Genomic DNA, 21,129 nt, shown 5'->3' on the forward strand with positions numbered 1-21,129 from the left:
TAAGGGATTACTATTGCAAAAACAGTAATTAGATTACCGTTACTTTCCCGTAGGAACGCTGCGTTACTGCGTTACTAAAACTGTGATTTTTTGCGAGAATGTCTCACGACAGTGACGTAAGCGAGTGCGCCGTTAGTGACAACAGCTGTGTGCAGATCAACAATGGATCATATATCGAGTGCAGAGAGAGTATGAGCATGCAGCGTTTAAAGCGTGGAAGTACTGACCTTACTTTGAGTTTGATTCCATAAAAAGTGACAAAAACATTAGTGTCCGCTGTGCGTGGGAAGAAAACTTCTTTTTACAGAGAAAAAACCCTAAACTTCCAACAAGCACCGAGTAGCTACGACGTAATGGGAAACTCACAGAGAAACTCGCGGATTCTTCCACTGACCGCGGCACACCTGCACCAGGGTAAACCTCCGCCTACCGCACTCCTGCTTTACAGGTGAAAATAGAGCAACAGGACCGCTAGTCTTTGACTTTATTTATTTTCTGCTGTGTTTTACTTGCATCTATTTGAAAGACTGAGTGTAAACACAAAAAATATTTTATTTTATGTGCTGAAATGTGCAGAAAATAGGTTTAAATGTTAAACTAATTTCTTCCAGTCAGAGAATGTTGCATATAATTAAATTTTTGCTTGATGCATAAAGTTAAAAGATTAAAACTAATAAAACAAGTTTTAAAAAGAGACTTTTCCATTTGATTACATTTTGTATGATGATTATGCAGAAAAAGTAGAATTGGGCTGAAAGATCTATTTATCACCTCTTCAGGTTGTAAATCGTGTTTTTAAAAAGTAACTAAGTAACTAAGTAATTAATTACTTTTGAAAATAAGTAATCAGTAAAGTAACAGGATTACCTTTTTGGGGAAGTAATCAGTAATTAGTTACTGATTACTTTTTTCAAGTAACTTGACCAACACTGCTCGTGACTCCTGTACTGTACTTGAGTACTTTTGATAGGACAGTAACATCATCAGGTGGCTGGTGAAACGCCTGGGTTAGTTAGGTTGTATTTTAGCCACGTTAAACAACTGTTATTTGAAAAGAAAACTCTGGGAAATGTCGCTTTCTAAATGAAACCTTGCAGTTTTATATGATTTCCATCTTGAGAAGAACTGGATAGAAAGACCATATAAGGGCGTGTATGAGGACGTAGGCCCTAAACAGTTCACAAGTGACAAGATGTTACACAGGGAAACTTATTGAGCTCTGAGCTGCAAACCTGAAGACCCCACGATGAAAAAACCTGCTGGCAATGTTGGAACTGAAATGGTTTCTGAATCGTCCTTAAACTCAGTTGAACTGTCTCAACACACGTGTGAGCAGCCAGGCCGTCGTAAAGTCCAGATATGAACGTTTTTAAATCTTTGAGTCATCGTCTCTCCGGGACAGAAAGTCGAGGACGGCAGTGAGTGACCAAATTTTTGGCAGTGCCAGCACCACAAAGTGTCCCGCCTGCAGGACCTGAGCTGCTGAGCCCTGCATGAGTAAACCTGAGCTGAGGATGGTTTTCCTGCAGGCAGAGATGATGCTATGATGCCTGTTTTCCTCATCAGTCTGCCTCATTTTACCTTTTTAATCCCAAAACTTAAGAGCAGAAACACTTTGCATATTTGTCTGTGTGCAGTCAGTGTGTGTGTGTGTGTGTGTGTGTGTGTGTGTGTGTGTGTGTGTGTGTGTGTGTGTGTGTGTGTGTGTGTGTGTGTGTGTGTGTGTGTGCAGATTTGCATCTATTCTCCAATGAGTTCGTGCCTGCAGCTTTACGTTCAGGAAAACCATCTGTTCTCTGTTACACACACACAGTTTCCACCTCACATTTTCACTCCCTGACGCTGGGATACGATTTTCCCTGGATGAGAAACAACAGAAATATTTCTCGAAGCTTCTCATCCTGCAGCTTCAGATATTTGTCAGGACCAGAACCAGGCTGGTGATGGATGTTCGAGGACGATACCGATACCAGCATTTAAGTTTCTGTTGGCAAAACCGCCGCTCTGCTCCTGTCTTCTTTCTGGGTTCAGCTTTAGTGAAGAAAACTTGAGGAAATTGAATAATTGATACTTTGCCAAGTCCCTTTTTATGCAGAAAAAGTAGATGAAGATGTTTTTCAGCAGTAATTTAATGGAAGTTATTATTTTTTCTGTCCAGAGTGGACAGATCTTTGAAATCTAATCCTAAAATGGAAAATCCACAGATCTTCTTTTCCATTTTACTTCACAAATTCTTGTATCGCTTTATCCAAGTTAAACTTCTATCACTTAAAAAGTAATACTTGTCCTTTGATTTTCTCAGTCAATAAAAACCATGTGCCGTCCAAATATCCCATCACTAAGTCGTGTGTTACTTCGTATTTCTTTTAAAACATGAACTCGTCCTCTAAAAGCTGTATTTACTCTGTTATCTGTCTACTGTTAGCATTTGTTTGATGATCTGAAACACATCAGTGTGACAAATATGTACCTGCACCTGTTTCTGCACTCAGTGCTCTGCGTGTTGAATGTAACAGAGTGGGTCAACAGGAAAACCATTTTCCTATCATAGACAGATTTGTGGAAGCTTTTGAAAGCGCTTCATTTATCACACATCACTACCACTGTGTAAGAATGCAGCTGTGAGTCACTCACTTTGACTAAATGTGAGGAGAAACCGGCCTGAGCCATCTGCAGACCGAACCCTCGACCCTGACTGCTGGTTCCTGCAAACCGGACAAACAACAAAGACGACTTAACTTTTCCCTCCAGACCCTCCAGTCCTCCTGTTACACTTTAATGAATATCATTAGATAATACTTTTCAGAGTTAATTGTGAAATGCTCGTTAGTACGATGGATTCCGCTTTTCTGTAAATACTACAGTTTAACAGGATAAATGTTAGCTGACCTTCCAGAGAGAAAATCCTCTCTCCCAGGGCGTCCACAATGTCCTTCAGCGCAGATTCATCTGTCACGTTGAAAAAGTGCATCTCATCAGGGTCACTGGCAATAAACTTGATTTCCTTTAGAAAGGCTTCGGGGTTGATTCCCCGGCGGTTGTAATAACCCAGAACCTGCAGGAGATGCAGAGGAAACAGGATGTTAGTCAGAGCTTCGTAAGTCCAGAAACAACCAATAGAAACAGAGTTCGATGGGTGGGGGTGGGGGGTCTGGGGCTAAGACTCACAGCGATGGCATACATGGTGATGTTGTCTCTCTCGCTGTCTGTGACGGCCTGCACCAGGTGAGGACTGTCATGTGATTCACCGTCTGTAATCACAATCATCACCTTCTGAGCTCCCGGCCGGCCGCCGCGCTGGAACGCCTCGGATCTGCACAGGAACATCGGATGAAGTTCAGAAGATTCAAAGCTCTGAACGCTTGTTCTGGCTAATCTTAGCTAGCTGCTTAATGTACCTGCTGGTGTAGCTTGGTTGCTAACATTATCTCTATCTAAGTCCTCTGTGAAGGCACTTTGTTAGTTTTCATCCAGAGCTTGCTTTGGACTTTTCTTGGTAGTCGTCTCAGAGAGACTCAAACATCTTTTGGAAATCCTTGGCCTTTAGCTACGAGGCCAAGAAAAAGAAACAGGAGCTACGGCCTCCAGGAGCTGATGGGGAAAGAAAAACTTGCTTTGGCTGAAAAATGCTGGAGATGCTTCATCTGTGGGTTCATGTTTGAGAACTTTTATACTTTACCATATGGAAGTAATTAATGTTCTGACTGGTTTAATTTTGGTAGGTTTAGTAAATTATACACTAGGAAACTTTGGTTCAATCCATTTTCCCAACATGAGTAAATGACTGGAACTCTCAGGGTTGCTCAGAGTAGGTGGGTAATGGTATCAGACCAATAACTATTTAAGGGTAAGTTTGTGTGGGCCCAGCACATTTTTGTTTGGGGTCATAATTTGGTGTCGTACCGGGCCACGTTGATTCCCAATGCCGTCCTCGTTTCCTCACCACCTCTTTGGTCGATGCGCCTGGCAGCGTCCACTACGTCCTCCACCGTCTGATACTCATCCAGTGTGAACTCGTGGACAACCGAAGAGCCGTACTGAATGACTCCCACCTGCAGCCAAAATACAGCTCTGTCCACATGAACAATAAACCACTCATGCAGCACCTGTCACCTTCAAACTATGAACAGATGAACTCTCAGATCTAAGATCAGTGGTAACCCAACATTTCGGAGAAGGTCAAAATTGACTTTTTGGGGGAAATGTGAATAGTTTTGGTGTTCCTTGTTCCCGGACTGGAAAAACTTGGCATGACAATATAATTAAAACAAGAATTGCATATTCTGACTGTGTGGGGTTTAGAGCCGGGCACTGATGATGACTCAGACCTCAGAGGGTTAAAAGCACTACAGTCTTTGTGTGCAGATAGGGCAGGATGCTCACTTTATCTGGTTCTGATCAAGAGATAAACTAACCTGTGTCTGACCTGGTCCGATGTAGAACTTGTGCAGGATGTTTATGAGGAAGTCTTGAACTTCATACCAGGGGTAGATGGAGTTGGAACCATCCAGAACAATCACAATGTCCATGAACGTCTCACACCCTACAAGATTGTAAAGGAACGTTAGAAACTGGATGGACAGATGGACGGATAGGTGGATGGAAGTGTGCTGATTACTCTGCAGGGCAGGTGCGATGGTGTTGGACAGCTTGAAGTTTCGGCCGACTCTGGAGCAGATCCCAGTGCTGTACAGGGAACTTCCACATTCGTGAGACCAGAGCGGACCGCAGGTCTGAGGCAGCACACACACCGAGTGGACAAACACAAGAGGAAGGAAGAAAATCAAAGCTTAATGACTTGGTGTGACGTGCAGAAACACATGAAATAAAACAAAACCAGTGACAACAGCAGAAGCTCTGCACGGTGTTTGTGCTGTTGGTGCTTTTTAGTGGCTCAGGAGGTAGAGCGGGTTGTCTACTAATCAGAAGGTTATGGGTTCGATCCTCAGCTCCTCTAGCCTGCATGTTAAAGTTTCCTTGACTGTAAATGTTAGGTGAAAAGCACTTTAGGGAAAGGTTGACTAAGCTTTGGAGTAAGAGAGTACTAAGTACTCAAAGTTCTATGTAAATATGAGTCGTTTACCATTTTTTGACCATTTTTACTACAAGTATGTTGTAAAATCTATAAGTGCTGAGCAGTTAAAACAATGGTGACTGTTTGTTTTCACTTCCCTCTGCTCTGTTCTTAGAGGCCTCTACCTTAGCTTTGATTCTGGCGGTGACTTTATCGTGATGAACTCTTTCGGTGGGACTCACCACAAAGCTGCTGTCTTTGGGGTTGGAGGTCAGCGTCATTCCCAGCCTCATCTTGTCCTTCCTCTCAGACACGTTGTTCAGAGTGAGTCTCCCTGATCACAGCCAGAGCAGATGCTTTGTGATTTTAAGTTGAATGTTTTAGTGTGTTTTCCTGTGAAAGTCCTGAATCTTCCTTCCTGTAGCAGTTCCTGCTGTCTGAAACATCTAACGGAAGCATTCCTACATGCAGCAGCATTTCCACTTTAAAGGGCCGACAAAGCAGTGAGCCTGAGGTGGCAACAAACCGACATGAAACCTGAGGCCAAGGCGATGACACCATGGTGAAAATGTCTTCACCATGAGGTCCACGACCTTCCCCCTGCAGGTTTTACTCTGACCTCTGTGACAGTTTACACACCTGAAAGCACCTGATCATCAATATTCATGCACTGCTGCTCACCCAGGTTGAGTCGGCTGCAGTTTGCAGAGTTCTTGCTGTCCAGCGGGCATCGGTACACATCGCCAGTCTGCTTCTTCCCCGTGGACTCAAAGGGAGCTCCAACCAGCAACCTGCAACCACGCACACAGTTTGAATCACAAACTTTATTTATAATGCAAAAGTCACGAATTCTAGAAAAAGAGGGACTCGTCTTTGAGGCTCGAACGCCGTATCGGACTGGTTTTATATGGTTAGATGTCCAAAGCCGAGCTGTTGGACTGCTGCACGTACACTTTATAATACAGCTCACAAAGCTCATGACTTTTAAGTATTTGTGGGTAAATATAATGACCTTATAATTCTAAATAAAATATATTATTACACCCTTAGTTGCGAGCTGTATTATGTCACCAACTGAACTTAAGTGTGTGTAACCTGAAGCATTATGTCATTGTCTTTGTCCAGGCTCAAAGCAAAGAGGAGGGTTTGCTAGGATTAGCCCGAGCGTTCAGGAGCTGTGAAAGACAGAACAGGAGGTTTCTGCACCATCACTCACAGCCTCCACTCCACTCAGAGCTACAACAGCCTACAGTGTGTGTCTGATATGAAAACGTTATGTTTTGTGGTCTGTTAATCCTTTCATTGGAGTGCTCTTGGTTGGGTTCTGGCCCAGTATGAGCTGCGTTTAAATCACAGACCTTCTTGGTATTTTTCTGCACGTACAGAAACTTTTTCACTTCCCCTCCTCAGAGGTCAGTCCTCGTGGCAGCGGTCATGTTAGACACAGATCCTGCTGCCACAGTTACACTCAGCAGGCGGGTCATTAGTGTTAACCGGCGTAAACGCCACCACATGTGGCCTCAGTGGCGGTTCTGGGAAGAGGGCTGACTCACATACCAGAGGAGCTGCTGCGGCAGAGCGCTAACCCTCAATCTGCTAAAGTGTCTCCTGTCCACATCAAACGGCGGAAAAGCAGGGCTGACAAACCACATCCCAGAACGCAGGCGGCCCGGGTTCACATCCTGCAGACAGAAGCACGCCTCCGAGCCTCTGACATCATCCCGCCATGCTGATCACTTCCTGAGCAGGTGATGTTGTTTAGCTTTCGGTGAAACTTCAAACTGCACGGGCTCTTCTGCTGCTGCTTTACGGGACTCTTTGTCATTTAATTGATGATCTCCGGGATGTTTTCCCCGAAACCAACAGCTCGAAGGTGAAGCCTGATAAATCTACCGGCGTAGACGCTGCTGGAGTTAAAAGTGGTGATCTTCTATCAGACAATTACAGTGTTGCAGACTTTCTGGAGTAATCCGATTACAAGTCAACCAAAGCTTTCCTCTCACAGGTTTGATTGCTTTTATGACCTCAGCCTTGTTCCTGCACAAACATCCCAGCTGACCACCGCCGAAGAGCCCAAACCAGCCTGTGTGGAAGACAGCGTCAGCCATGCCTCCAGCATCTCTTCTTCTTTCGATGCCACTCGTTCCCCGATGACGATGACCTCACGTCACAGCTTTTATGATCAGTTTATATGAAAACAAGTGTTCATTTATTCCAATATCTTTACTTGGTGATGCCACTTTTAGGCCATCGCTTGTGTTTCTTAGCGTTGTCTTTCTCCTCGAGTTCTCCATTCGTCACTTCCTGTTTTATTTTGGTAACAGCCTGTGTACATCCTGTCCTGCCCAACATAGATAATTTAATTACATGTAAATTTTGTTAAAAGTAACAAACTTTCACTGTTTAAAACATTGAATTTAATCGAGTGTGGTCAAATAAAGTGTACGTGGCATGGTAGAGATTCATACTAAGCTCATTTTCCTTAATAATTAATTATTTAAATACAAAAAAAATTAAATAATAATCAGTTCCTGCGATTTTATTTTGGATTTGTGATGAACTTGTTTTTATTTTTGCCTGCATCTGCTCGTCTCCTGCAGCACCTTTTGTTGCTCTTTCACATTTAGCTTCATTAGAGTAGATGTCTTACAGCTGGCTGTTACTGAAGGAACGCAAGTCAGAGCCTCTGGTAGCAGCTCGGCCTGATGGTGCACACACACACACACACACACACACACACACACACACACACACACGGACAGCAGCTTGAATCCTGGCTGAGGAAACGCACAGCGGGAGGTTTGACCTCAGATGTAACTGAGGTCACCACAGGTCCTTCGGCGGCGACTCTGAGCCGTCGCTCTCACAGATGTAACCGAGGCAGATGTTTGCTCTCTGTTACTTTCAGCAACCTGATGAGCAACACATCTGCTGTCTAAGTGGAGCGACACTCGATTGTGTTGCAGTTTTGCAGACGCAGCACCTGAACCAATCGTGAGTGAGTAATCAGTCCTCACTCGTACTTCGAGGGAATCACAGACTGCAGATCAGATTAATGCAGAACAAAGAAGGGGAAACAGGGATGACCAATCTCTGATTACACTGCGATTTATGCGCTTTGGGACTATGATGAGGAAAAAGTGAAACTCGTGTTGCACACGGTTAAACAAAACCAGATAAATATCCAAACCAGGACACGCAGGACAAATAGAGTCGATAAGAGATGCATGAGGACATTTCCTCTAATGTTACAGACTCAGCTGACCTTTATCAGCAAACAGTTTCTGCTTCAACATATTTGAAAGGTTTCACACAATCCACCGAAATCGATATCGGGGATCATTCGTCTTAGAGACGTTTAAAGGAAGAGTCAAACTAATGAAGCCACTTTAAAACGATGAAAACAGCTTCATGATCAAAGCGGGCTCGTCCTCACTCTCATGGCAGCTCTCTGCGCAGTGAGCGAGGCACTGAGGAACATGGAGCTGCTAGTGAGGAGACCACAGCTTCTCTTCATGGTCATTGGCCAGAGGGGCCGATGGCGCGATATGGCGGCCTCGCCTCTGTCAGTCTGCCCAGGGCAGCTGTGGCTCAACCGTAGCTGCCTCCACCAGTGTGTGAATGTGAGAGTGAATGAATAGTGGCATTGTAAAGCGCTTTGGGTGCCTTGAAAAGCGCTATATAAATCCAATCCATTATTGTCTCAACCCTGCATGTGGACAGTTCACTCCTGTGGGTACCCGCTGCATTAAAATGCGACCTAACACAATTGCGACCGACCCACGCTGAGCTTCGAGAGCGCTCCAGCTGAGCCGTCCACAGAGGAGAGGAACGCTCCGGGGTTCCTACAGCCTTTTCTCCCAAAATAATCTGACGTGTTTATGCTGCTACACGAATACGTTCAAAGGACAACCTCTGACCAAAGCCTCGCTCTTGTGTGACCGACCTCCAGCAGAGAAGGTGAAATGGTCAGCATTCAGGTCAGAGCAGCATCCCTGAGATCTATCCATACAACATCTGTTTGACAGAAAGTCTTTCCCATTTCCTTTATATTGGGCTGCCTGTAGATCAGGAAGCAGACCAGATGATCATCTGTTAGCCTGAAGGTTGACGGTCCGATCCCTGGCTGCTCCAGTCTGCACGCTAATGTGTTTGTGAAGCTCAGGTACTCCCGATGAGTCCATTGGAGTGTGAGTGTTAGATAGAAAGTACGCAGGTGTAGAGGAAGTGCTTGTGTGAATGAGACATGTAGTATAAAGCGTCCATTCACTATTTCAGTGGACCGCGTCCAGCTGCAGACAGCCACCCACTGAAAACATCTGGAGCTTCATGAAACCAAAATAATAATTGTCATTTCTATGAAAAGGAGTACCGCAATCTTTTTATTAGCCTGAACAAACAGGACTTTAAACCTCATCAATGTACAGAGCAGGAATGAGAAAGACGACTGATCGCGGCTGAAACAGGAAGCAGGCGGCAGTCGCAGAGCCTGACAGTTTATTGGTACAAAGAATTCTCCCATGAACTCAGGAATATTGAGGATAACTGGGAAGACAGAAGGCGAGGATTATGCCTCTGTGCCGAGTGTCTGCTTAGAAGTCAAACACCTGAAATGCAGATATCACCGTGCAGAAAAACAATCCTGCTGAATTACCGTGTCAGATCCCCTTTACAACACGCACACACACACGCACACACGGTGGCGAGCGGCGTGATGGGCTTCACAGAGGGAGGCTGGGGAATAACAAACCACAACACATAGTTTCCAGATCCAGCGCTCCGCCTCCAGATGCAGGAGAGACTGCTCGCAAGACAAATGCAAATACTTTCCACTTGTTTACCTGAGACTTCAAAAGGAAGAGCGATTCTGTAATCCTGGAGGATCGCGAGGTATGCGTCACGGCTGAAAGAGTTTCCAGATAACAAAAAAACTGTTGGACAATCTCACCTGCAACCGCAGACAGAGGCTGAGAGGAAAACAACAGCGTAACCTCCTGATAATTAACTAAGTGCTCACAGGTTTCTGCTGTTTCATTTTCTGCCCTTCTGATTCCCAGGTGACGAACAAACACTCGCTGACGCTGCCAAACGTTTCATTCTTTCCACTGATTCTGAACTTTATTTAAAAGATTTCAAACAGCAGCGCATCATGCCAAGATCTAAAGAACCAAAGTCAGCGACGTCATCAGTCTGAAAGGTTACAGGCTTTGGGAGTGCAGCGAACCACAGCGAGAGCCGTTATCCACACGTGGAGGAAAACTGGAGCAGAGCTGAACCTTCACAGGAGCGGCTTCAACGGCTCATCCAGAGGCCGCAGAACAACATCGACTCTGCTCGGTTAAGGTCAGAGGTCATGATTCAACAATGAGAAAAACACGGGGCAAAAATGACCTCCGTGAGAGTTCAAGGCTCATCTCACATCTGCCAGAAAACATCTGGATGATCCCAGAGAGGGTTTGAGCCCCGTCACATCTGATGAGACGCCATCACGGCAGCAGCAGACATGGTGGTGGTCTGGGCTGCTCTGCTGCTCCAGGAGGATGTCCTCCCATCAGTTCATGCCATGAAGCTCAAGAGCACTCAGGCAGCAGGACAATGATCCAAATGAAGGTCTCGGAGTGGACCTTAAACAGCTGTTCATCCTGGAAAAACCTCCAACATGTCTGAATTCAAACAATCCTCCAAAGATGAGTCGACCAAAGTTTCTCCACAGTGACGTGAAAGACTCACTGAAGGCATCACAAACACAGCACTGCTGTTTCTGCTGGTGGAACAACCAGTTACCAGGTGTAGGGGCAGTTACTTTTGCACACAGGGCAGGTAGGTTTGATCACTTTGTTCCCTTAATGAATGAAATCATTGGTTTTGTGGTTTCCTTTGTCTGATATCAGATACTTTCCCACAGCTCTGTGCAGAGTTTTTGTCACCAAGACTTGATCAGTTTCTCAGTGTTCCTAATATCTCGTTTTTATTCTGAAGCTTCTTCGTATTTTCATATTTCTTTCTAAAGTCGTCTTCTTTCATCCCACTTTAACACACCTCATCTCCTCTGAAGGCCCGCTGAGAGTCCACGAAGGCTGAAAATATAAAGATGAAGGATGAGAGAGCAGACTGAGCGGGGAGCCAAGGACAAACTGTACAGGAACAAGTGTTTGCACGAGAGCGCGAGAGTGACGACCTGCGTTATGAAATCTGGATTTTCAGCAGTAAGAACTATAAATAATGTCCACATGCTCTGCAGAGAAATGTTCCACGTTTCAGTCTCGTTGGTGGAAAATGTGTCATCCTAACATGATCTTGACATCTCGACATAATTCACGGCCACGCTGCAGAGGGAGGACGGAAACAGACGAGCGGCGTTCCAAGTCGAAGGTATTTCAGCTCCATGGCCCAGAACATACAAACCTGCTGGCTTCAGACGGGCCGCGGCCTCCAGTAAATCCCAGCACCCCGCCATTATCTTTCATCCTCAACCAGACACGCAGACACCATCTATTCTGTCCTCACCTGGAGGAGATGTTCAGCTTGAGCTGAGCCTCCCCGAGGAGACGAGAACATTTTCCTAGAACTCTCTCCAGTTTTGAACGTGTTGGAAGCCTCGAGATGGAGCGCTTCGACATCGCCGGCCGGACACGACGAGCAAGAAACCGAGAGATGTGGCCCCGCCCTGAGTCCTCGCCTGCGTCAAAACGGACATCACGTTTAATTCAGGCCTGAAACTCACGAGGGAAGACTTCACTGAGCCCTGCAGGCTCATCTTCACATAAACCTCCTTCAGTCAGACTTTACAGGTGTCGCCCCCTGCTGGCTGTTACAGTAATGCAGGTTTAAGGCTTGGTTTTGTAAGCTGCTGCCATCTTTTCACTTCAGCCTACACCTGACTGCACCTGTCAGCCGTGTGCCATCCTGCTAACGCCAGCGGGTTAAACTTTGCTGTAACCATTGGACTCTCAGTGGAGTCTCGGAGCTACTTGGACCCTGAAACAGTTCATGAACAGGTGGGTTAAAGTAAACCAAGGAATCTATAAGAACGGGTTCGGGACGCGACGCCGGGATTCTCACCACTGCTGTCCTCCCGCCTCGTGCTGCTGCACCGTGTACCCGAACTGAGCTTCTTTAGACCCAGCGAAGATCTTGAAGTTCTTCGTGTCAAAGTTGAAACAGAGCTGAAGATCTGAAAGACAGAAAAAGGTTTGTTTTTATTCACCACCCATTAAAACCAGTCCACAGTGAGTCCTGCAGCCACGTGAGCTGGGAACGGCCCAACAAAGTGAAAGCAGCTGTAACGCAGGCTGCTATCGCTCTCAGAAGCTGTGCTATCAACCTAACATCATCAAGCTGCTGACGTAGACGGTATCTCTGCAGTCCAGACTTTATTCACGTATCACCAAATCACAGCAACAATCACTTCAAGGTGCTTCATGTTGCAAGGAAAAACCCAACAATCATATGACCCCTATGAGCAGCACTCTGGAGACAGTGGGAAGGAAAAACTCCCTCTTAATAGGAAGAAACCTCCAGCAGAAAATGGGAAATACTATTTTCACACTGCTAAAAATGACTTGTGCTGTACTTAAATTTACTTAATTTATCATTTGTGTTTCCTTTCCTGTAAAAACCTGACGCGTGTTCCTGCCTTTAAGTGTTTGCAGGTAAACATATAATACTTACACATATATATATATTATCATAATTATAATACACTGACATTCCTTTTAATCACAGGGGAATTCTGCCTTTAGTCGTGGGCCGTATCTTAAAGTGTTACGGAGCGTTTTATTGTTATTTTAGTTTTCGTTATTTTAGTTTCGTCTCCCTCTGTCTCCCTCTGTCGCCACGACCGCCGGGGTGATCGTGGCTCAAGAGTTGGGAGTTCGCCTTGTAATCTGAAGGTTGCCGGTTCGAGCCCCGGCTTGGACAGTCTCGGTCGTTGTGTCCTTGGGCGAGACACTTCACCCGTTGCCTACTGGTGGTGGTCAGAGGGCCCGGTGGCGCCAGTGTCCGGCAGCCTCGCCTCTGTCGGTGCCCCAGAGTAGCTGTGGCTACTGTAGCTGCCATCACCAGTGTGTGAATGTGTGGATGACTGGATATGCAAAGCGCTTTGGGGTCCTTAGGGACTAATAAAGCTATACAAATACAGACCATTTGGTAGTCTCATCTCTTTGTGTGCCTTTTACTTGCTGATTGTGCCTGTTGCCTGCTCAGACCCCAGCGTGTACATACAGTTGGTCCTGTCCTGTTATTTTGATCTAATCCCATAACTCATCCATGCCGTGGTGGATCTGATGTCATCACTGGTTGGTTTTGTGTCTTTCCTCCTGCTCCGATGACGTAATCAGCTCTCAGCTTTCTCACTGAGAGCGTTTCTGGTTACGGGATCATCTGATTGGCTGATATGTCATTCACCAGGTTTAAAATGCATATGGCATTCATTCACAACCTTTTGATCTCAGTGTGACCTTTTGACCATTTGCTTTTTGTCCGTATGCTGCTGAAGTATTTCCTGAGCACTCCGGTTTGCTTCTCCCAGCTGTGGCGCGATTGGAAAACTGGGCACGCTGCCGGGATCGTTGGCCAGCAGTGGTGATGAGTTTGGCTGCTGAGGACAAAAGTGAAAGACGCTGGAAGCCAGAAGAGTCGTGTTTGTTTGCTCGTGGCTCAGAGGAATCTGCCCCTGTTTGAGCTGGGCCAGGAATCCGGGCAGGGATCGATCCGGGTCTGACGGTCGCTGATGTGGACGATCCTCCCGACCTGTGGTCAGTGACAGGTTTTTCTATGTGCGTCTCATAATTGAAGGCAGATTAGAATCCAGATTGAGTATCAGCTGTGAGATTAGTTTTGTTCCTGTTTCCACAGAAATCTCCACTTTTTTTAGAACAGTTCAAAGACGGGAGCGTTTCATGATCACTGCTCGACGAGCTGCCAAAGCCCGTCTGTGCCGCTTCCTGCATCAAACTAACAGCATTTCATAAAGAGAACGTCACACGGTGGAGGTGTGATGGTCTGGGCTGCTCTCCAGCTTCAGGACGACTCGCTGTAAGTGAGGAAACCGTGAGTTCTGCTCTCTACCAGAAAGCCCTGAAGGCAGCAGGACAATGAGCAGAAATGCATGCCCACCTCTGATTGGCTCAAACAACAAAATGACGTTTTGGAGCAGCCAGTATTAAATGAGCGTTCATGCTGGAAAACCCTCCATTGGTCCGAATTCAAACAATCCTCCACAGTGACGTGAAAGACCCACTGAAGGCATCGCAACACTGGACTGCAGTTCTCACTGCTGAGGCTGGAACAATGAGTTACCAGGTGTAGGGGGCAGTTACTTTTGCACACAGGGCAGGTAGATTTGATCACTTAATGAATGAAATCGTCATTTAAAAAGTGCACTGAGTTTACTCTACAGATATCTCCAAAATACACAAACAGCACCACGAGCTCCACAAACACTTCACTATCTTCGTCCGAGACGTTCTATCAGACCTTTGTCTGTTTTTAAATATCTTCAAAAACATCACTTTTTCCAGTTTGCTTCAAAGTTTCTGCTTACATAAGACGACACGTATCAAAGATCATGCTGATCATCATCCAGAGCAGGCCGAGCTGCTCCCAGAGCTGGCTGCGCCGTTAATACCTCTGCTTTCTTTAGTTATATAAAAGTTTTCTATGTATCAGAAGAGTTTCAGGCTGTTCTGTGCCTGAAGCAGACAAAATCACAGCAGCACGCTGCATGTCTGTGGTTTCTGTAAAACGCCAAAACCAGCAGAAACACGAGAAGCTTTTCAACTTTCAGTTTGTTTGGTTACTGTGGCTGGAGGTGGGTGTAGAGCAGTGCTCCCTCTAAGCTGCCCACTGCTAGCACAGAAAATCTGCGATGCGCACAAAAAAAATCTGACCTGCACTGAAATTAAAATTAAACTTTAACAATTCTGTTCTGCAGTGTGAGTCAGTGACTGGCTGCTCCCGTGTGGGATCAGAACGATGCCGCCTTATCCCACAGTCCAGCCAATGATGCGATTCGCATTCGTATCCAATCAGCGTGGTTTACAGGCTCTGACAGCGTCCTTATGTGCGACACCGGTGTTTTAGCAAAGCAGCTGATGTGGAGTGAAGCCACGTTAATGCCAACGTGTCCAACCATTGGAGATGTGAGCAGGACAGACGAACAACTGACGGACAAAGTGAGGACTTTATACCAGTTTTTAAATTGTGTTGATCGGCCACGTAAAACCAGAGTTATGATAAAATTAGAGATGGACCGATCCGATATTACGTATCGGTATCGGTCCGATACTGACCTAAATTACTGGATCGGATATCGGAGAAAAATAAAAAATGTAATCCGATCCATTAAATATCACGAAAGCACCTCACAAAACTTGCAACACGCCGTAACTCACCTCAGAACGTATGCATCACGTGATAGAGCAGCTGTGGCATGCCGGACCTGTCGGTGGTCTGGATAGCATGTGGAGCTTCGCTAGCAACCTGGCATTTCATCTCCGACAAAGTTATCCCCGAGAGAAGTAAAGCAAGTGTGTAAGTCCATCTCTGAATGTTTGTAAAGCATTCCCACGTTAAGCTTAACAAGCGACTGCCTCTCGCTCTCCGGCTGCTACTTCAATCGTGAAACTGCTTAAATGATCAGCTGATCGGCTTTTCTGTCGCGAGTCCGTCTCTCTGGTTTGTTTTTGGCCCACTTTGCACCAGAAAGAGGAAACCATCGGCTGAACAACAGCAGCACGTTTAAGCTTGATCAGCTGTTGTTAGAATTTATTTAATATTACTTTCTACTCGAGGATCTTTTTCTACGTAGCTGACGGCTGGTAACTGTGCAGGGGCGGATCTAGCAAAGTTTAGCCAGGGGGGCCGATAGGGCATTAACTGGGAAAAGGGGGCACAAAGACATACTTTTCTTTCTTATTCTCATTTAAAATGTCTAGCTTTTAATAAATAATTATCTGACACCCAAAGTTTTAATTTGATGTAAAATGAATAGAAGTCCATTACTGTATATAGTGACTATTAAGTCTAATATATATACCCTAGTAAGCTATAGTACTTTTTCCTTTGGGAAGGTACCATCTGTGCAGTCTGCAATTTTGTTGAAGAAAGATGTTGAATCTATTTAATATTTCTTGAAAAATAATTGATTTCTGTGCATTTTTTTTCACACTGCATCAAATTAAGGTTGATTACGTCGATTAAGCATCATGAGGTGGAGCGTGAGGGGTGGTTCCCTATTTTTTATTTATTTATTTTTATTGTTGCTGGGAGTTGGAACCCTATTAGTTAGGTTGCTTAATATTTACGCTAAGTACTCTTTAAAATACCAGAATAGGGAGGATGGTGTAGGTCTAAGTTTATTAGATTGATCAGTATTGCTGAACTATGAAATATTTTTTTTGTATACAGGTATAACAGAATAGCTTTAGTGTAGTTGTTGTTTTAAACTTGAGTATGAACTTGCAGACTTGCAAAATGCAGCAAGATATTTAAAAAAACAGTTTTGTTGATTAAAAAACACTATATCGGATTCATATCGGTATCGGCAGATATCCAAATTTATGATATCGGTATCGGTATCGGACATAAAAAAGTGGTATCGTGCCATCTCTAGATAAAATATCTGCAATGTTTGGTTTTCTTCCTGAATACTGTCGTTGTTTATATTTACTGCAGGAAGAAATGGTAAAAACGGCGTTTTATAAGGAAAACGCTCGAAAGCCTGTGAGCAAAAACAACACCAAACCCCTCCCCCTGCCCTTTCCTATTGGTGGAAAAATGTACCATGTTGACCAATCAAAAAATGATATGGCAACATGGCCTTTAGTTGTTTAGGGAGGGGGAAGTTTTAGGAGTGACGGCGTGTTTGAGATGTGAGAGATTTGAGACGTTTAGCACAAATCTTGTGTAGTTAGAGTGTAGTTAGTGTGTAGTTAGAGTGTAGTTAGTGTGTAGTTAGAGTGTAGTTAGTGTGTAGTTAGAGTGTAGTTAGTGTGTAGTTATAGTGTAGTTAGAGTGTAGTTATAGTGTAGTTATAGTGTAGTTATAGTGTAGTTAGTGTGTAGTTAGAGTGTAGTTAGTGTGTAGTTATAGTGTAGTTATAGTGTAGTTAGTGTGTAGTTAGAGTGTAGTTAGTGTGTAGTTAGTGTGTAGTTAGTGTTTAGTGAGTGTGTAGTTAGTGTGTAGTTAGAGTGTAGTTAGTGTGTAGTTATAGTGTAGTTATAGTGTAGTTAGTGTGTAGTTAGAGTGTAGTTAGTGTGTAGTTAGTGTGTAGTTAGTGTTTAGTGAGTGTGTAGTTAGAGTGTAGTTAGTGTGTAGTTAGTGTGTAGTTAGTGTTTAGTTAGTGTTTAGTGAGTGTGTAGTTAGAGTGTAGTTAGTGTGTAGTTAGAGTGTAGTTAGTGTGTAGTTAGAGTGTAGTTAGTGTGTAGTTAGAGTGTAGTTAGTGTGTAGTTAGAGTGTAGTTAGTGTGTAGTTAGTGTGTAGTTAGAGTGTAGTTAGTGTGTAGTTAGAGTGTAGTTAGTGTGTAGTTAGAGTGTAGTTATAGTGTAGTTATAGTGTAGTTAGTGTGTAGTTAGAGTGTAGTTAGTGTGTAGTTAGTGTGTAGTTAGAGTGTAGTTAGTGTGTAGTTAGTGTTTAGTGAGTGTGTAGTTAGTGTGTAGTTAGAGTGTAGTTAGTGTGTAGTTAGTGTGTAGTTAGAGTGTAGTTAGTGTGTAGTTAGTGTGTAGTTAGAGTGTAGTTAGTGTGTAGTTAGTGTGTAGTTAGAGTGTAGTTAGTGTGTAGTTAGAGTGTAGTTAGTGTGTAGTTAGAGTGTAGTTAGTGTGTAGTTAGTGTGTAGTTAGAGTGTAGTTAGTGTGTAGTTAGAGTGTAGTTAGTGTGTAGTTAGTGTGTAGTTAGAGTGTAGTTAGTGTGTAGTTAGTGTGTAGTTAGTGTGTAGTTAGAGTGTAGTTAGTGTGTAGTTAGAGTGTAGTTAGTGTGTAGTTAGAGTGTAGTTAGTGTGTAGTTAGTGTGTAGTTAGAGTGTAGTTAGTGTGTAGTTAGAGTGTAGTTAGTGTGTAGTTAGTGTGTAGTTAGAGTGTAGTTAGAGTGTAGTTAGAGTGTAGTTAGTGTGTAGTTAGTGTGTAGTTAGAGTGTAGTTAGTGTGTAGTTAGAGTGTAGTTAGTGTGTAGTTAGAGTGTAGTTAGTGTGTAGTTAGTGTGTAGTTAGAGTGTAGTTAGAGTGTAGTTAGAGTGTAGTTAGTGTGTAGTTAGTGTGTAGTGTAGTCAGTAGTTTTGTCGTGTGTGTCAGAACAATGAGGCGCCTGCTGAGTGTTACAGGTGTTACAGCAGTGACACATCTGCTGCTGTCAGGCCTGCAGGTATCAGGCTGTTGTTCTCCTTCATCTCATAATAGAAATTATTTTTTGTGACACAAATAATTTGTGTGGCATCAGATTTGATGCAGAACAGCTGATTGTTCTGTAAATAGTTTGAAATGTTTGTTTAAGAAACACCTTGGCTGCATTTTTAGGTAAACAGCTGCAAAAACACTTGTTTGCAAAACTCAGTTACTTTTTGAAGAAGTAACTAAATAATTAATTACCCAACATTGGTCATTATTTACTGTATGTTGCAGACAGAGTTACAGACTCTCTCCCAGACCACAGACTCACAATACAGTCAGAGCTTTATTGGAGTTCAAGTTATTTTTGCTTCCAATAGTGTTAACATGCTGCACATGAACAAGATTGTTTACATTCTCATTGTAAGTGGGCTGAAGCAGTTAATTAAAAGTCGTCTAACATAAATGCTGTAATTTGATTACTTTAGTAAGCATGTAACTTGGATGCTGGCGTGACCACAGTGCACACGTCTGCTGGCGCTCACAGTGGTCCACGGGACGCTCAGGGAGTTTGTGTGTTCGCTCAGACACGTGGAACATTAGAACGCTGGTGTAGAGACAGCTCTGAGCGGCAGGTTAATCGGTTTGCAGATGAGGTGAAATCAGATTCAAACAGCACAGGAACGAGTTCTCAGAGCACCTGTCGAGGAGGGTGTGGTAACTAATGACTTCCTGTTTGGTGCAACCAACCACAAACTGAGGAGCAGCAACAACAGCGAGAGCGTAACGATCTGCCTAAAAGCCACGGCGTGCTGTTAAATCATTTTATCCTCTGACATCCTGCAGAAAACCTCATCGCCCTGCAGACCGCCGAACCTCCGGGGACAACAGCCTGATCCTCCAGCCATCACACCAAACTGCACTGATGCAATAAAGAGGAGAGGGACGGCTTCAGTGTGAGGAAACAGTTTAAACAGAAGAAATCAGGAAAAATGGTTCCTGCGACCGTCCGCTGGGACTGAGGAGGGCCAGTCTGTAATCCTACACCGCAGTGCTGCAGAGGATGGAGACATCAGCAGCGCCAACACGGCCTCGCATGCTTTCCAACAGATGTCACAAAATCAAATGATGTTCCTGTTATTTCCTGTTTTATTTTGAAGTTACTCCGTTTACATCTTACTGCGCTCAGCTTCCTGCCTTTGTTGTTTTCCCACACAGGTGGTCAGCTGATCGCTCTGCACAGCAGGGATGCTGCTTCCTGCTCGCTCAGTTTTCTTTTCCTACTTTGTACGTTTGTTTCCTCGCACTCCCGCTTTCCCTGATGGACTGCCCAGCCTGGACTGAAACACCAGGGTTTCATTTGGGTCTTTCTACCTGGGAATTCTTGCCTTGTAGTACCATCAGGTCATTTTTTACCATGATAAATAAGCATGGCACCTTTTTAATGGATTTTGGAATATTCCAGTTTAGTCTGAAAGTTGTTGGTGAAGCTTCAGTGCTCCCTGTCTTCACCAAGTTAAATGCAAAACCAACATAAACCTCTTGAACATCCTCTCTGAGACCTCGATCTTTAAAGACTCTGCAGTTCCTCTGACGTCCAGCAGAGGCAGCAGTGAGTCAGTCCCCATAGACTTCTGTGTTAACCCTCTCAGGCTCAAATTAAGTTTTTTGTTGCTAATGCACAACCAAGTCCTGCAGTGGTACTTCTGAGTAAAAAAACTCATAAAATATGTATGTGGGGTGATCAGGTTGTTAGTTTTTAACTGTTGCAAATCTGCAACGTCTGCCTGGAGAGGGTTAAAACGTTACAGCAGAAATAAACATGTTTGCAGCCTGACACACAAACTTCACACCAACTCTATTGAAGTTTGAATTTCGCATTAAGGAGCTTGAGCCAGAAACCGCAGTCGGCCGGCTACATCCACTTTTGCACACTGCTCTCCACACACCTGAGTGTCTGAAGCAGCCATTACTCCAATTTAAAATCTTCCTTCTCATCTGGGAACTCTCTGCTGCGCCTCAGCAGCAAAACACAAGCCTGCCGTCAGAGAGCTGCATGTGACGTCCTTGTTTTGCCTCATCTGCGCATGCGGGTCTCTTCGGGACCGCAGAAGGCTTCATGTTAAACTAATCTGAACACCTGCACTAAACAAAAAGGATCTGTGTGCACTCATGCTCACGAAGGCTCACTGTCTCTCGAAAATGTTAGAAAGTCTGACAGAGGCTGATAAATGTCAGGATCTAAGAACTTTTAACAAACCAGAGCGAAATGAATTTTGGGAAGAGAAAGAAAAGTCCAAATGTTGAAGGAGCTGCAGCCTGTCTGCAGTTTCAAAGAGGAAACAGTCCACATCCAAAAGCTTTCTATCCAGATTTTGGACCTGGACTCAAAGTCCTCATCTTGCTGGTGGACCATCAGCAGCACCTGTCTGATGTGACCTCTCTGACCTGCTCTGTGTTACCTGTTGCATCGCTCACCTGGCAGGAAGCTGTAGGTCCACAGCAGCAGAAGGTGGTGATAATCCATGAGTGCGTCTGAGAGAGAAATAAACAGAGTGTGAGTGAGTGAGTCCCGGCTCTGCTGCTCTGATGTGTGAAGAAGAGAGGAGGAGGAGGAGTAAATGCACCTCCTCCTGCCTCATGTGTCTGATTTTTTAAAGAGCCTCTTAAAGGTCACCTTTTCTTTTCACAGCAGGAGCTTTAATGTCTCAGTCGCTGCACAAACAGGAAATGCCTCCATGTGAGTCTGTGATTCCACACGGTGCTGAAGCCCAGATGTGAACATCTGCCCAAAACTCC

At 44.5% G+C, this 21,129-nt stretch overlaps 1 protein-coding gene across 2 annotated transcripts in view; it reads right to left on the reverse strand.

The window, feature by feature from the left end:
- The window catches only part of LOC147326846 (integrin alpha-11-like), a 37,867-nt gene extending 16,971 nt beyond the window's left edge, over nucleotides 1-20,896 (reverse strand). For both annotated transcript variants that reach the window (XM_086302203.1, XM_086302202.1), the window contains exons 1-10: nucleotides 20,809-20,896; nucleotides 12,077-12,188; nucleotides 5,696-5,805; nucleotides 5,257-5,348; nucleotides 4,619-4,733; nucleotides 4,416-4,543; nucleotides 3,904-4,052; nucleotides 3,169-3,313; nucleotides 2,890-3,055; nucleotides 2,635-2,705 (exon numbers count right to left, since the gene is read on the reverse strand). In XM_086302203.1, the coding sequence (XP_086158329.1) occupies nucleotides 2,635-2,705; nucleotides 2,890-3,055; nucleotides 3,169-3,313; nucleotides 3,904-4,052; nucleotides 4,416-4,543; nucleotides 4,619-4,733; nucleotides 5,257-5,348; nucleotides 5,696-5,805; nucleotides 12,077-12,188; nucleotides 20,809-20,857 (1,137 nt within the window). In that variant the 5' untranslated portion in view covers nucleotides 20,858-20,896. The remainder of the gene's footprint in view (nucleotides 1-2,634; nucleotides 2,706-2,889; nucleotides 3,056-3,168; nucleotides 3,314-3,903; nucleotides 4,053-4,415; nucleotides 4,544-4,618; nucleotides 4,734-5,256; nucleotides 5,349-5,695; nucleotides 5,806-12,076; nucleotides 12,189-20,808) is intronic.
- Nucleotides 20,897-21,129: the final 233 nt, after the last annotated feature.

This window comes from Aulonocara sp. 'chitande type north' Nkhata Bay, linkage group LG7, assembly GCF_057382095.1.
Source record: "Aulonocara sp. 'chitande type north' Nkhata Bay isolate Kocher_YH1m ecotype deep benthic linkage group LG7, A_spYH_male_GT1.1, whole genome shotgun sequence".
Lineage (NCBI taxonomy): Eukaryota > Metazoa > Chordata > Actinopteri > Cichliformes > Cichlidae > Aulonocara > Aulonocara sp. 'chitande type north' Nkhata Bay.